At 35.8% G+C, this 12,277-nt stretch overlaps 1 protein-coding gene across 1 annotated transcript; it reads right to left on the bottom strand.

Moving 5' to 3' along the window:
* Positions 1 to 1,516: 1,516 nt before the first annotated feature.
* On the bottom strand, positions 1,517 to 11,744 carry LOC148874523 (FK506-binding protein 2-like). Its single transcript, XM_088961027.1, has 6 exons — positions 11,624 to 11,744; positions 11,425 to 11,474; positions 9,803 to 9,865; positions 6,989 to 7,079; positions 2,455 to 2,559; positions 1,517 to 1,838 (listed from the first exon to the last, which is right to left on the bottom strand). The coding sequence occupies exons 1-6, from the start codon at positions 11,697 to 11,699 to the stop codon at positions 1,744 to 1,746; spliced, it is 480 nt and encodes a 159-aa protein (XP_088817153.1). The 5' UTR covers positions 11,700 to 11,744; the 3' UTR covers positions 1,517 to 1,743.
* Positions 11,745 to 12,277: the final 533 nt, after the last annotated feature.

The following is a 12,277-nucleotide window of genomic DNA, read 5'->3' as shown; positions in this document are numbered from 1 at the left end:
TCCATAGTGATGTGCTCAGGGGTTCACTTCGTTTAGTAGTAAATTTGGCTATGCCTTTTCATAGAGGCTGGGTTAAACTCTTGTGGATTTACTAAAGTCATTGTGAGGTCTCACGCCATACAAATCGGGCCTAAGTTGGCGATGCAACACCTTGGGTCATGAGCATTTGAAGGAAATAGTCATAAGGTCCATAATTAATAAGATTAAGCAAATTGTTATGCTCTGGGTCAAATCTAGGTTTGGAAATAGATATAGAACACCCATCCTCTTAAGGGGATAAGACTTATCTCTTAATAAATTCTAAATCCAAATTAGATTTGGATAATCTCTTAATTTGATTAGGAGAGTGTTCCATAAGGAGATAAAAGAAGAAGATGGCGAAACAAACTAAGAGACCACTCTCTCTTGTTTTCTTTTATTCTCTTTTGTCTTACAAGAAACTCTATCACAACCTAGGCTTTAAAGAACCAATAGAGATTAGCTTTTTTTTTTTCTAATTTTTGCAAGAAAAATTTAAAGGAATTTCAAACTCACTTTCCCTAGCTCGATCAAAGCAATTAATTATAGTTTTGCTAAAAACTATGTTGCTGAATCAACTCACTTATACACTTCGCCATTTTCAATAGAGGCTGGTTTTATGATTGATTTGGGTGTGAGCTTCCACATTGGAATTTGCGTTTGTGGTATCCATATCAGATACACATCTATCTTTTCGTTTGGTTTCAAATCTGGTCTAATTTAATGCAAGATCAATCCTAAAAAATACAATTTTTCAAAACATAAGGAATTTGATTCCTAAAAGGATTATGGAATTTTTGAAATTTCACCTAGCCATCTAACATGATTCCACAAATAATAGATCATAACCCTTCCAACATAAACCCTATAATTCACTTTGTTTGACAAAGAGACAGATCCTATCATCCACTCAAATGAATTCTTAAATTGCCCCAATATACCTAGGTTCTAACCTTTGATGGATCTCATTGATTGGCATATAAAAAACAACATAATCCAACACATGGTGTAGTACTATAATCAAATTTAAGGGTTATGTGTAACTTTTCAATTTTACCCATCAATTTTCAAGATTCAAGGTATAACTAAAAAATGGTCTAAGTTCAACGTTTCATTTAAACATACACTGCATGTGCTTCTAGTTACACCCTAGCATATTAGTGTCAGCCTTGGCAGGATAAACTCCCCAAATCTATCCAACGATTGAGAACATTCTAAATTAACACGAGTCTTATAATTGTCCAATTTAAGGGGTAATTACATAAAAACATACCAAATCAACATGAAACAATAAGACACTTTTATTTATTTACAATAAATGTATCTGCACATCAGCCTCCCTAATTTTTCTAATTGAACTAACGTTCCATTATTTTTCTCCGTCTTATACTCAGAAATTTCATGACAAAACTATCTTGTGAACTATGATGGTTGTACACACAGGTTTACTAAATAATTTGGCATTTCAAATGATCTACTTTTGATTTGACATAGCAGCTAAGACCAATTATTTCTTATTTTCCTTACGAGTAAAGCTGGGATCAAATCCATGATTTCAAAGTCTAAATGTAATCCTAAGTGTTGTAAGGCCAAAAGTTAGTATTACAGATTGATATGTATCAAAATGGTCAGACCGTTAAAGAAACAAAAACATTGTAACTAAAGAAAACCTATAAGCATTTAGCTACTATGTAACACTTGAGAAATTCTTCCTTCTTCCTCTGACTATAACTCGCTCTTGCCACCTGTTGTTTTCTTTCCACTAGATGTTTTTCCATTCACCGCAACAAGTTCAGTATCAAAAATCAGTGTTGCTCCGCCTGTAATGTTTAGAACAGTTGTTAAGATTTCTTTTTTTTTTTGGATCAACAACTGAAATTTCATTAAAATATAAACAACACAAAGTACAAAAAACAATCGGAGATAAAACCTCTTATCTCCAAATCGCCTCTAACAATTGTTAGGATATTGCAAAAGGTTGAAGGTGAGTTAAGAAAACAAGCACCTCATCACAATTTAGCGTTTTTATTTTGCTTTTTTCTTGTTCTAAGTATGAAATCATATGATTAGGAAAAAAATAAATGAGATGATGACCACATCAGGTTGCAATATAATTTTGAACTGAAATTGAATTTCAACATGTTAACTTCATCTTGAGACATTAAGGAGCTCACAATATTCTTGGTAATTTATTCATTACACGATAAAGCAGTAAGCCATTCAGCTGTTATAAATGGGTCCTAAGTTCACTAGAGTGCAAAGATTCCTACTTGAGGCAACGACATTGTAACAGCTGATGCTGGAAGCAACAGGAACTGTTTCACTCTGAAGACATGTTTTTCAACCATATGGCATGGTGGCATTGTCTCACTGCAATACTTATCAAGATCCATGAAAGTTTGCAATTAGAAGAATACCAGAAAGGATCATTATTACCTGGGATTGTAGGCGGGGATCCTTGAGCCCCATAACCAAGTTTTGCAGGTATTTTCAACTTCCGCTTCTCCCCCACACACATTCCCAAAATCCCTTGGTCCCATCCTGCAAAAAATGGATCTTATCAAGAGAAGATTACCATGGTAATTGACAACAGCCTAAGCTCCTACACCAACCTGTGGCATATATATATGTATATATATATTGATCAATAACAGAATTCATTGGAATTAATTAGGAGGTATAGGTATTATAATCAAACAGCTTTTTTGATCAATCTGTTGCATATAATACATACACTTCGTTTTAATTGGATGTCTAACAGCTTTTTAATGGTAAAAAAAAGCTGTTGCATGAGCTCATAAAAAATGCTGTTGCATGAGCTGATGAAGCGAACTATATGATTTATTCACAAAAAATTAAGCTGTGATACAATCAACTGTCATTGATATTTTTGTGAAATGTAAACCTTGTATAGAAAAATATAAACCATGAAGAACATAACCTGTAACAGAAAATATATGTACAAGGTTTTTATGCAAACCTCGTTTTTCTTTTCCTTCAACATTTATGACAAATGGTGGTTGTTGGGGTCGGGTTCACAAAATCCACCAATTTACCAACTTGGTAGAGAAAATGCCAACCCAAACCTATGGAGAACAGGGCTGGATAAAGAGTTTGTTCAATGACTGACAAGGTTGTATTAATCCATACCATGCAGAATTCTGATTGTGAAATGCTCATCCAAACCCAATTTATTAATCAACAATTGGACAATTCAACCCAAATCCCAAGACAGAGATGAAGCTTGTCAGAAGAAGACATCCAACCAATAACAACTCGACAATCTCTTTCCACCAAAAAATTAACTCACCCCGAAGATGTAAGTTTTAAACCTTTAAATAGTGCCATCAGATCAGCACCTAGATTCCTTCCCAAATAGTAACTGAGAAACTCAAAGAACTTGTCCAAGATGATTTCTAAAGACCCCATCAAGTCTCAATCCCCCATGCTCTCTATGGAACAATCATCAAATTACACTTAATCATATCATGATTTGAAATGCCTTGGGAAATTAGAATTTATGGAGATCAACCAAGGGATTTTCTTGGAAGCGCTACGAGTCTATATGCATGCCCTCGTAACCCTCCTTTAGACAAGGGCGAAGATTAGCTTCTCTTTCCTACTATGACACTATGTGGTTTGAATCATTTGATTCCATATACTCAATGGTGTAATGCCAATATGCTTTTTGTCCCATAGTCATGGCATAGGTTTAGAGTGGAAACCATTCAATCATAGTTGTCAAGGTGACATCTAGGCAACAATGCACCCTTGGAGGGTCACCTTCCCTAATCACCAAGCAGATTTGTACATGGTGTTATGAAATATTTTTATATTCTTAATTTTTTAATATTATAATTATAAAATAGACACCTAAACTAAAATAATCATTTTGTGTTTATATACTAGTTTCTTTTTATTATTTTCTTATTTGTTAGGTTTAATCAACACACATGTTGCTAAATGCTGTCTTGAAGCCTCAAAGACTTCAAAACCTGATAACAAAAAATAGGGGGTTCAGCTCCTATATTTTCTGAATTATCTTTTCTTTTTTCTGTTTCCTTTTTCCTCTCATGAACATGTTGATTTTCTATACTTTAATATGAAGTTTATACTTTTCTCATGAAAATTATAGATTATTATTAAGGAAATATGATTGCCAGTTGCTATGGAACCTAGGGAACTACCCTAGAATATATGATGTTTACTTAAAAAAATTGCCTAGGCGACAAGGTGCCCTCGTTGCCTAGCCTCGCCTTGGTGCCTTGAAAACTATGTATTCAATTATCACTTTAACTATCTTTCATTTTTTTTTAATGATTCTAGAAAAGGACATTAGACAAACACATATTTCCACCCTTTGAAAACAAAAGTAAAATGGTATAAAAGGATGAAAGAGGAGACTCCACCCACCACAAACAATAATATGGTGATGAATTTGAAGATATATCCACATCAGCTTTGTTGAACAATTGGAAGTGGCATGTTCAGCTCCTGGCAAGATTGTCCCAGTGTTTTAAAAGCGCAAGGCGCTAAAAAGGCACAGGGGTCAATTTGCGCCCGAGGCACAAGGTGAGGTGCACGCCCTTTTGAAGGAAGTCGCAAAAAAAAAAATGCTAAAAACCTAAAAAAAGGCAGAAAATAAAAAAATATGCCAAAAAATATTAAACATAATATTAATAATATAAACTTTAAAGTTTAAAATAAACGTTTTAAAAAACCTATTATCTAAAATTAAAATACATAAGCATAACATGTAAAGTATATTTAAATGTGGATTTAAAAATAAAATCAAACATATTCAAATGTGAATTTAAAAATAAAATCAAACATATTCAAATGTGAATTTAAAAATAAAATCAAACATATAAAACATTTTCAAGCATGTAAAACCCACAATCTCTTTTTTTCCTCAATTGCATTAATTAAAGTAGCTAATGTGATGTAAAACATATTACATTCTTAATTGTATGAGCCACCTTTGTGCCACGCCCCTCGAGGCAAGTCCAAACAAGTCCATTTTATAATTTTAATTGCTTTTTAAGAAGATATTTTAGTAGGATGAATGAATGAACACCATTACCAAATAGGGGTGAAGCCCCCGACCCAGCCACTAGGTTCAAAAAAGCAAAAAAGTGTCAAACTTTCAAAAGGCACATGCCTGGGTTGAGGCACAAGGTGCATCAGGCGCACCAAGTGTGCGCCTTTTGAAAGGGTTGTGCCTAGGACTTGGGCAAGGCACCTACCCTAAAATGTGCCTCGCCTGTTAGGCACGCCTTTTAAATCATTGGATTGTCCCCCGTCCAAATGGAATCTTCCAACTCCTAGCTATATAAAGCTGAACTTCGTGGTAGAAGTGAAGGAAGCCCTGGCCCTTTAGGCATTGGAGGGGTCTTTAGGAATGAGGTGGATGCAATTATTGTTATGTTTTCAGGCCCAGTTGGGGAAGGAGACTCTCTTCGAGCTGAAATTTTGGCACTCTTGGAAGATGCCAAAAAGGCTAAGGAGCTTACCTCAAGGAGGTTAATTATTGAGGGAGACTCGAAGTTAGTAATAGAATGGGTACAAAAGGAGGAGAGTAGCATGTGGAGCTACTTGAATGAAAAAAGAATATTTAAGTGGTTGACTCGAGATATGACAGTGAGATTACAACAGGTAAAGAGGCGTGCCAATTCCTTTGCAGATGCACTAGCCAAACAAGGGGTGAGAAGAAATAATCTATTTTGGGCCTACTTGTAATCTTTTATTTTTTGGGGGGAGTTAAGAGAGTTTATCTTCCCCAACCTTTGTACTTATCTTTCATTTTTCATTAATGAAATGCTTATGTTATTGATAAAAAAACAATAATATAGTGATGAAGTTTTCAATGCCTTATTCTTAGCTGAGATAGAGTACAACTATACAAGGCAATGACATATGGAGTTTCTGAACTATTGTGGCTTAGATCACTTTTGAAAGAATTGGGTATTGACTATGAGAAGCTAATGATGCTATATTGTGACAATCAGGCAGTTATCGACATTGCACATAATCCTGTCCAGCATGACAGAACTAAGCACATAGAGGTTGATAGACATTTTATACGGGAGAGAGTTGCTTCAGGGGAAGTCTGCTTGCCATTTATTGCTTCTAAAAAATAGTTGGCTGATGTTTTGACAAAAGATATTCCAAAAGGGAAGCTGATTCATTACATAAGTAAGCTGGGCATGATTGATATCTATGCTCAATTTGGGGGGGAGTGTAGAGAGACTGGGCCGAATGGGCCCTAGTACATTATTTTGTTATTATTGTTCCTTACATGTTTTTGTTTGATAATAGGCCTTATTCTTATGGGTCTGTTAATCTTTTTTTATTTCTTTTAAGTGTGTTCATGAGCTGGCTGCCCACTTAAGGGCAGAATTGTAATCACTTCTAATTAAGTGAGATTAATAAAGATTAGAGAGAGGAAAAAGAAGACATTGAACTCTCTTCTCCATCTTCTTCTTCCTTCTCTGCTGTTCCTCTTCTACTTTTTCTTCTTTTTCTTGCTATAATCTGAGATTATTTTCAGGTTTTATTGGACTGAATCACATCTCTGATGAAGGAAATTATTATTAAAGAAGGTTACTCTCATTGGAAGACTATAGAAAGCAAATACAAAGTCACAAGGGTCCACTATGAATAGCATTGAACTTGTATTAAAAGAGGCCTGTAACCATTTCTTTTGTAGTTTGAATAGCCAAAGACAGCAAGTTTTTGAGAATGAATTATGCCTACAGTAATGGAATTGGATTTATCATTGCACCACGATCTAACTGCTTGTGGTCAAGTAACATTATGTATCTTTACCACTGTTGCTGGGAAAGATCAATTGATGACATATTTTATACAATTGCTTTCACATAATCTTCTATAGCCCATAGAATGTGAAGACTAAGCTGCAGAAGCACATTTGCTGATTTCATGATGTCATCTACTTTTGTTAACATACCTTTAATAACTTGTCCACTACCAAGCTCAAACTCAATTGGGTCACCTCTTTCAAAACTGGAATCAAAGACAGTTCCATCTATGAGTTTGCCCTGTAATGTAAAGATACGTCAGTTTTAGAAAATGCACATATGTGAAGCTTGACTATGTATTTAACCTAACCAGTCAAGTACCTATTTGCTTGAACTTATATGATGATAGAATAGTTCTGTCATTTAGCTCTAAAATGCTCACAATAATTGAAACATTAAATTTTCAGATTCATTTTATAACAAGGAAATTAAAGATCAGGAAGAGGGAAATCTATAAACACAAAGAAACATCATATGGTGAAAACGATGATGTACAATGCTAGACATAACTTCATATCCAATAAATGCATATTTTTATTCTTACCCTCAATAAAGAAAAAGGGCACCACTGGGGAGAAGGTGATTATTTGGCCTCACACTGTTATTAGGGAAGAGTCACATGCAGAGTCATAGGAATGCAAGTTCTGGATAATAACTTAGCATTATCTCTATTGAATGCAGAAATGGAGATAACCTTAACATGCAGGGTATATGGGGTATGTGCATCATGCACAGAAATGTACAAAATACACAAGCTAAACCTGTAGATGCTTCTGAAACAACCCACACCCTTGAACTCTGACTCTAGCAAGCCTAGTAGGAATGAAATTAGAAGATTTAGGAACCCTGATGAATATGGTGTTCAATGTAAAAGCCAAATATCTAGTATTGAGATGATTCAATAATCAAGGCTCACCAGCAGAACCTCTCGTAAGTGTCATTACCTTGGTCCCAGATATCCATGATCTTTTTATTTATTTATTATTATTTTTTTTGGGGGTGTTGTAGAATGGACATGGACCTAATCTCCTGCATTCTCCTGCGAAATGGCCACATTCAGACTCAAATGCACATTCTCATGCTTGTCAGCCTGAGATTTTACCATTGCACCAAGCAATAGCAAATAGCCCCTACAAACGGAACCTCTCGTCCATTCAATAAGATAACATAGGAATCCATCCCCTCCCTGTCATCACTCTGTTGTACCCAAGGAAGAATAACAATATGAGATCTTAGAAGAGGGCTAGAAGCAATATTGAAATTTAGCTTTATGGTGTTTAATTGATAATGATGTTTTTTTTTTCTTTTTTGAGGAAACTGCTGTGCTTAACACCCTACCACGACAAATGACATCTTGAGAATTTGGAAGGAAGTGGTATTATCGGCTCATTCCAAGGAAAGAGTAAATATGGAATGGAGACCCCCAGCAACCAACTTTGTTAAACTCAATTTTGATGGGAGTTATATTGGTAGTCAGCAGGTTAAGGCTGGACTGGGAGGGGTGTTCTGTTAGGGCCCAGCTCAGTATGGACCCCAAGGGAGGAGAGGGTGGAGATCAGTCCAACCCGCCACCCTAGGTAATGGATTGGCCCATCATAGCTTGGGTTTATGCCAGAAGGCCATGACAACAAACCGACCTGTCAGATGCCATTAGGAGTGGGACTATACACTCGAGCAACCAGCATCCATGAATAACCTAATGGTCAGAGTCTGTTGAGAGTCCCAGGCCTCCTCTATATAAAGGACCTGGTCTATGGATTTGCTTATGAATGAATCAACTATTCTTTAGATTAGCAAAAAAAAAAAAAATCAACTATTCTTTCCTTCTTCTTCTTCTCCGATTAGGAGGCTGTGTCACCCTCGAAGGGGCACCTGCAGTAGGCAGTTCGTACCATGTTCCAAGACACAGAAGGAAAGGTGTACTGTATTCAGGACCATTAGCAAATGGTAGTGCATTGACAGCAGAGCTGTGTGGATTTCTTCACGGTTTAAAATTTGCTAAGCAATTCGGTTTCCACAACTTGGAGGTGGAAGGGGACTCTCAGGTGGTCAAGTCATGGACAAGATGTAGCTCCAAAATCCCATGGGTCTATAGACGTACTTCTTGGGAAATAGAAATCATATCAAGGGAGTTGAATGTTGTCTTTAAATGGGTGAGAAGATCAGCAAATGGGATGGCAGATGTTTTGGCCAAACAAGGGACAGCGAGGTACCAAATGTTTTGGGCAAAATTATAATTTATAAAGGTTGTCTTTAGGGTGGAAAAACCCACGTATTTGTAATACTTGAACTTGATATTAATAAAATCTTTTTTACTGATAAAAAATCTTATCACGACAACCTTGAAATTGGAGATAAATTTCTAAGGACCAATTAAACTCAGTGTACTACCTAAATAAAAAGCATTATCCTCGATTGCACATTAATCAAAGAGTGCAAGATATTGACTACTAAATTGTAAAAAACATTCTATAACTAGCATCAAAGTCATCTTCCCTAATTTTATCATCAGATGCTGGGGGTATAAACAAGATTTCTCCCAACACCAGATATGTAGCATGCTGATAAGTTATATCCTATGTTCATTTCAAGGTAAAATAACTTAAGAAATGCTGAAATGGTTAAATAGCAATCTGATATACCACAAGACATAGGTACTGGAAACATAATAATTTGTAAAATATTATTATCGTGATTTCATCTTTAACCCATTATCCACCACAATATATCCATCTTTAACCCATTACCCACCACAATATATCCATCTTTAACCCATTATCCACCACAAAATAAATCTAGTCTCTTATAGCTTTATGTCAAAATACCTTGGAACAAAACTAGAATATCATGAAATTTCAAAAGAATGAATACTGCTTGCATCCTATTATGACATCCATTGTGGCAGTGATATGCATTCATGCTGCTCATTCTTTTATAAGAGATTCAAGCTACATTACACTTACCCGGTAGTGTACTTTGATTCGATCACCTTTGTGAGCCTGAACATCACAGGATTCTGGCTTAAACTGTAACAACAAAACAAAAAGCAAATTAAAAGATAACCAAGCAGAAAAAGAAACTGAGGCTATACCACATTGAGATAGAAGGGGATTCTAATTTGGTAATTGGGTGGATGCAATCAGGTTGTTTGGGAGCCTGGACACAGACAATGATGAGAGAAATTTTTAGTTTAACAAGGGAGGTTGGTGTTTGCTTTTTAGTGGACAAGAAGATCAGCTAATGGGTTAGCTGATACCTTAGCAAAACAAGGGACTGTTAGGGAGACTATGTTTTGGGCAGTGTTGTAATTTAATTTGCTTTTCTCTTTGTTCAACACCCTATACTAGGGGTTGACAGTTGTACTTCAAAAGATCTTCAAAGACGTTGCCGTTTCCAATAAAAACAAGCAGAAAAGAAACTGTAAATGAGAATGGAAGAATATAGTCAGGCTTCTATTTTACATATAGACATACATGCCTGTGCATGTATATATATATGTGTGTGTGTGTGTGTGTGTAGAATTCTAAGAAGCACAGAAAAACCAAAACACATTTATATTGAAAATGACAACCTTATAGTACACAAATTCTGATCTAATTGTGGCAATATGAAAAAAAATAGCAGGTTCAGATAGGTGATAGTTTCTGTGTCTTTAACTTCTCATTGCCAATACCTTCTGTATCCTCAATAAGGAAGGCTTTTGATCCAATGGATAAAATTTTATGGCACTCTACCTTTTTACTAATTTTTCCCTCAGACAGCCTTTTACACAGATTTTGATTTGGAAGCCAAGGATGGGGTACGAAAGACATCGCAAGCTCAAGGATGGGGTACAAAAGACAAAACTGGCCTATGCCAATGCTTAACATGCTCAAGAGATGAAAACGACAACTATGATGATCCTGAAAAGCAATCTTTCCTGCCTACCCACTGTATAAATGGATCTGACATGAAGCAAGCTCTACTTAAATGGAAAGGCTCTAACAATCTAGATCTACAACACCTTCATTAAACTTGCAAGGCATACTAATCTTACAATAGCACATAAAAAGTTAACCAGTAAAGAAGGCTTATGCCATCTAAGGAAAATAAATAACCACTGCTAAGGAAAATAGATAACTTGCAAGGCATATTTATTATAATTTTTTCTTTTTGCTAAAATGAAGCAATACAGTATAGGATATCACTAAATAAACAATATCCTAGACGTTTGATCTGGAACATTTTCCTTTCTTCTTTTCACACGGCAATGTAAGATACAATTTTTTCGAGAATGCCCGACTAAACGAGTAAAAGAAACTTGAATTACCAATGCAGAATCAACAAACAGTGTCAAGCATACTTTAGGAGACCCCCCCCTCCGGAAAAAAAGACTAACCTTCCGTTTCGGATATTGTTAAATTCATATGTTTTACAATAAATTCTTAGCATTGACAATAGTTGATTGAATGAAACAGAAGCTCCAAAAGCATAAATTTTCTTTGACTCCACCTAAATATTTCTGATAGAAATAAATTGCCACAAGTAGATCTCAATCCCAAAGAATATCAAAAGAAGGGCCAAAAGGAACGGGAAGGTAAGCTACCTTCACACCGATCTGCAGCTCCGTAACGTCACCAGATTTTTTAGCAGAAACTGCAAAAGAAGGAAAAAGTAGAAAAACAGGAAGAAGGAAATTGCTTCAACAACCAACCAGATCTAACAAAAACATTGGAGTTAAACTCTTAAGAATCATTCCACCATTCTTTCTGATTTGAATAAACGCAATTCAAATAAAATTTTACCAAAAATCGCTGAAAAGACCATCACATTTAGCACTGATACAATCATTAGTAAATAGCAAGGCTTCATCATCTCCATGCTCTCGCCCGCGTTCTTTCTCCTCTGGTGAGTGGTGGCCACTTCACAATTAAATTCTCGATGGTCGACGTTAATCCGTAATCGGGAGTTCCGGACCCGTGCGATGCACGGGCTTTGGTAAATGAAATTGTATAAGAAGGATTAACCATGGGAGTAGCGGTGGCAATTGGGCGGGTTGGGCTGGGTTTGGTTTGGGTTGAGCGTCAATCTAATCCATCTAACCCGCCAATCCATTAATGAACCAATTATATAAAATTAAATGGATTGGGCTCAATCCAAACCCTAACCCAATTTAACCTGCCCAAATCCATTAAATCTTATATTTATGGAATTAAAAAATAAACTAACTCTCTCTTAACAAATAAGTTGGTCATAGCTTGGTGGTAATTGTAGTTATTATTTACATAAGTGGTGAAGGTTTAAATTACATTACATGCATGCTATTTTTACACAAGCGACGAAGATAATTGGATTATCTTCGAGCTAATCACATCAAGGGTGGTTGAACCGTTTAGATCTAGATCAGTCCGGTCGGGTTGGACCGGTTCACACAATGGTGGATTGACTTGGACTAGATC

The sequence above is a fragment of the Nelumbo lutea genome, chromosome 1 (assembly GCF_056320005.1).
Source record: "Nelumbo lutea isolate HS-2025 chromosome 1, American lotus-T2T, whole genome shotgun sequence".
Lineage (NCBI taxonomy): Eukaryota > Viridiplantae > Streptophyta > Magnoliopsida > Proteales > Nelumbonaceae > Nelumbo > Nelumbo lutea.
The sequence above is the reverse complement of the archived record's forward strand: the minus strand, read 5'-3'. Positions and strand labels throughout refer to the sequence as shown.

Bases quoted from the DNA above. Each gene is read 5' to 3' on its own strand.
- LOC148874523 (XM_088961027.1), bottom strand. From the start codon at position 11,699: ATGGAGATGATGAAGCCTTGCTATTTACTAATGATTGTATCAGTGCTA. The intron at 9,866-11,424 runs GTAGCTTACCTT...TTGTTGTTACAG, and splicing joins AGCTGCAGATCGGTGTGAAG to TTTAAGCCAGAATCCTGTGA. The intron at 1,839-2,454 runs GTAATAATGATC...TAAACATTACAG, and splicing joins ATCCCCGCCTACAATCCCAG to GCGGAGCAACACTGATTTTT.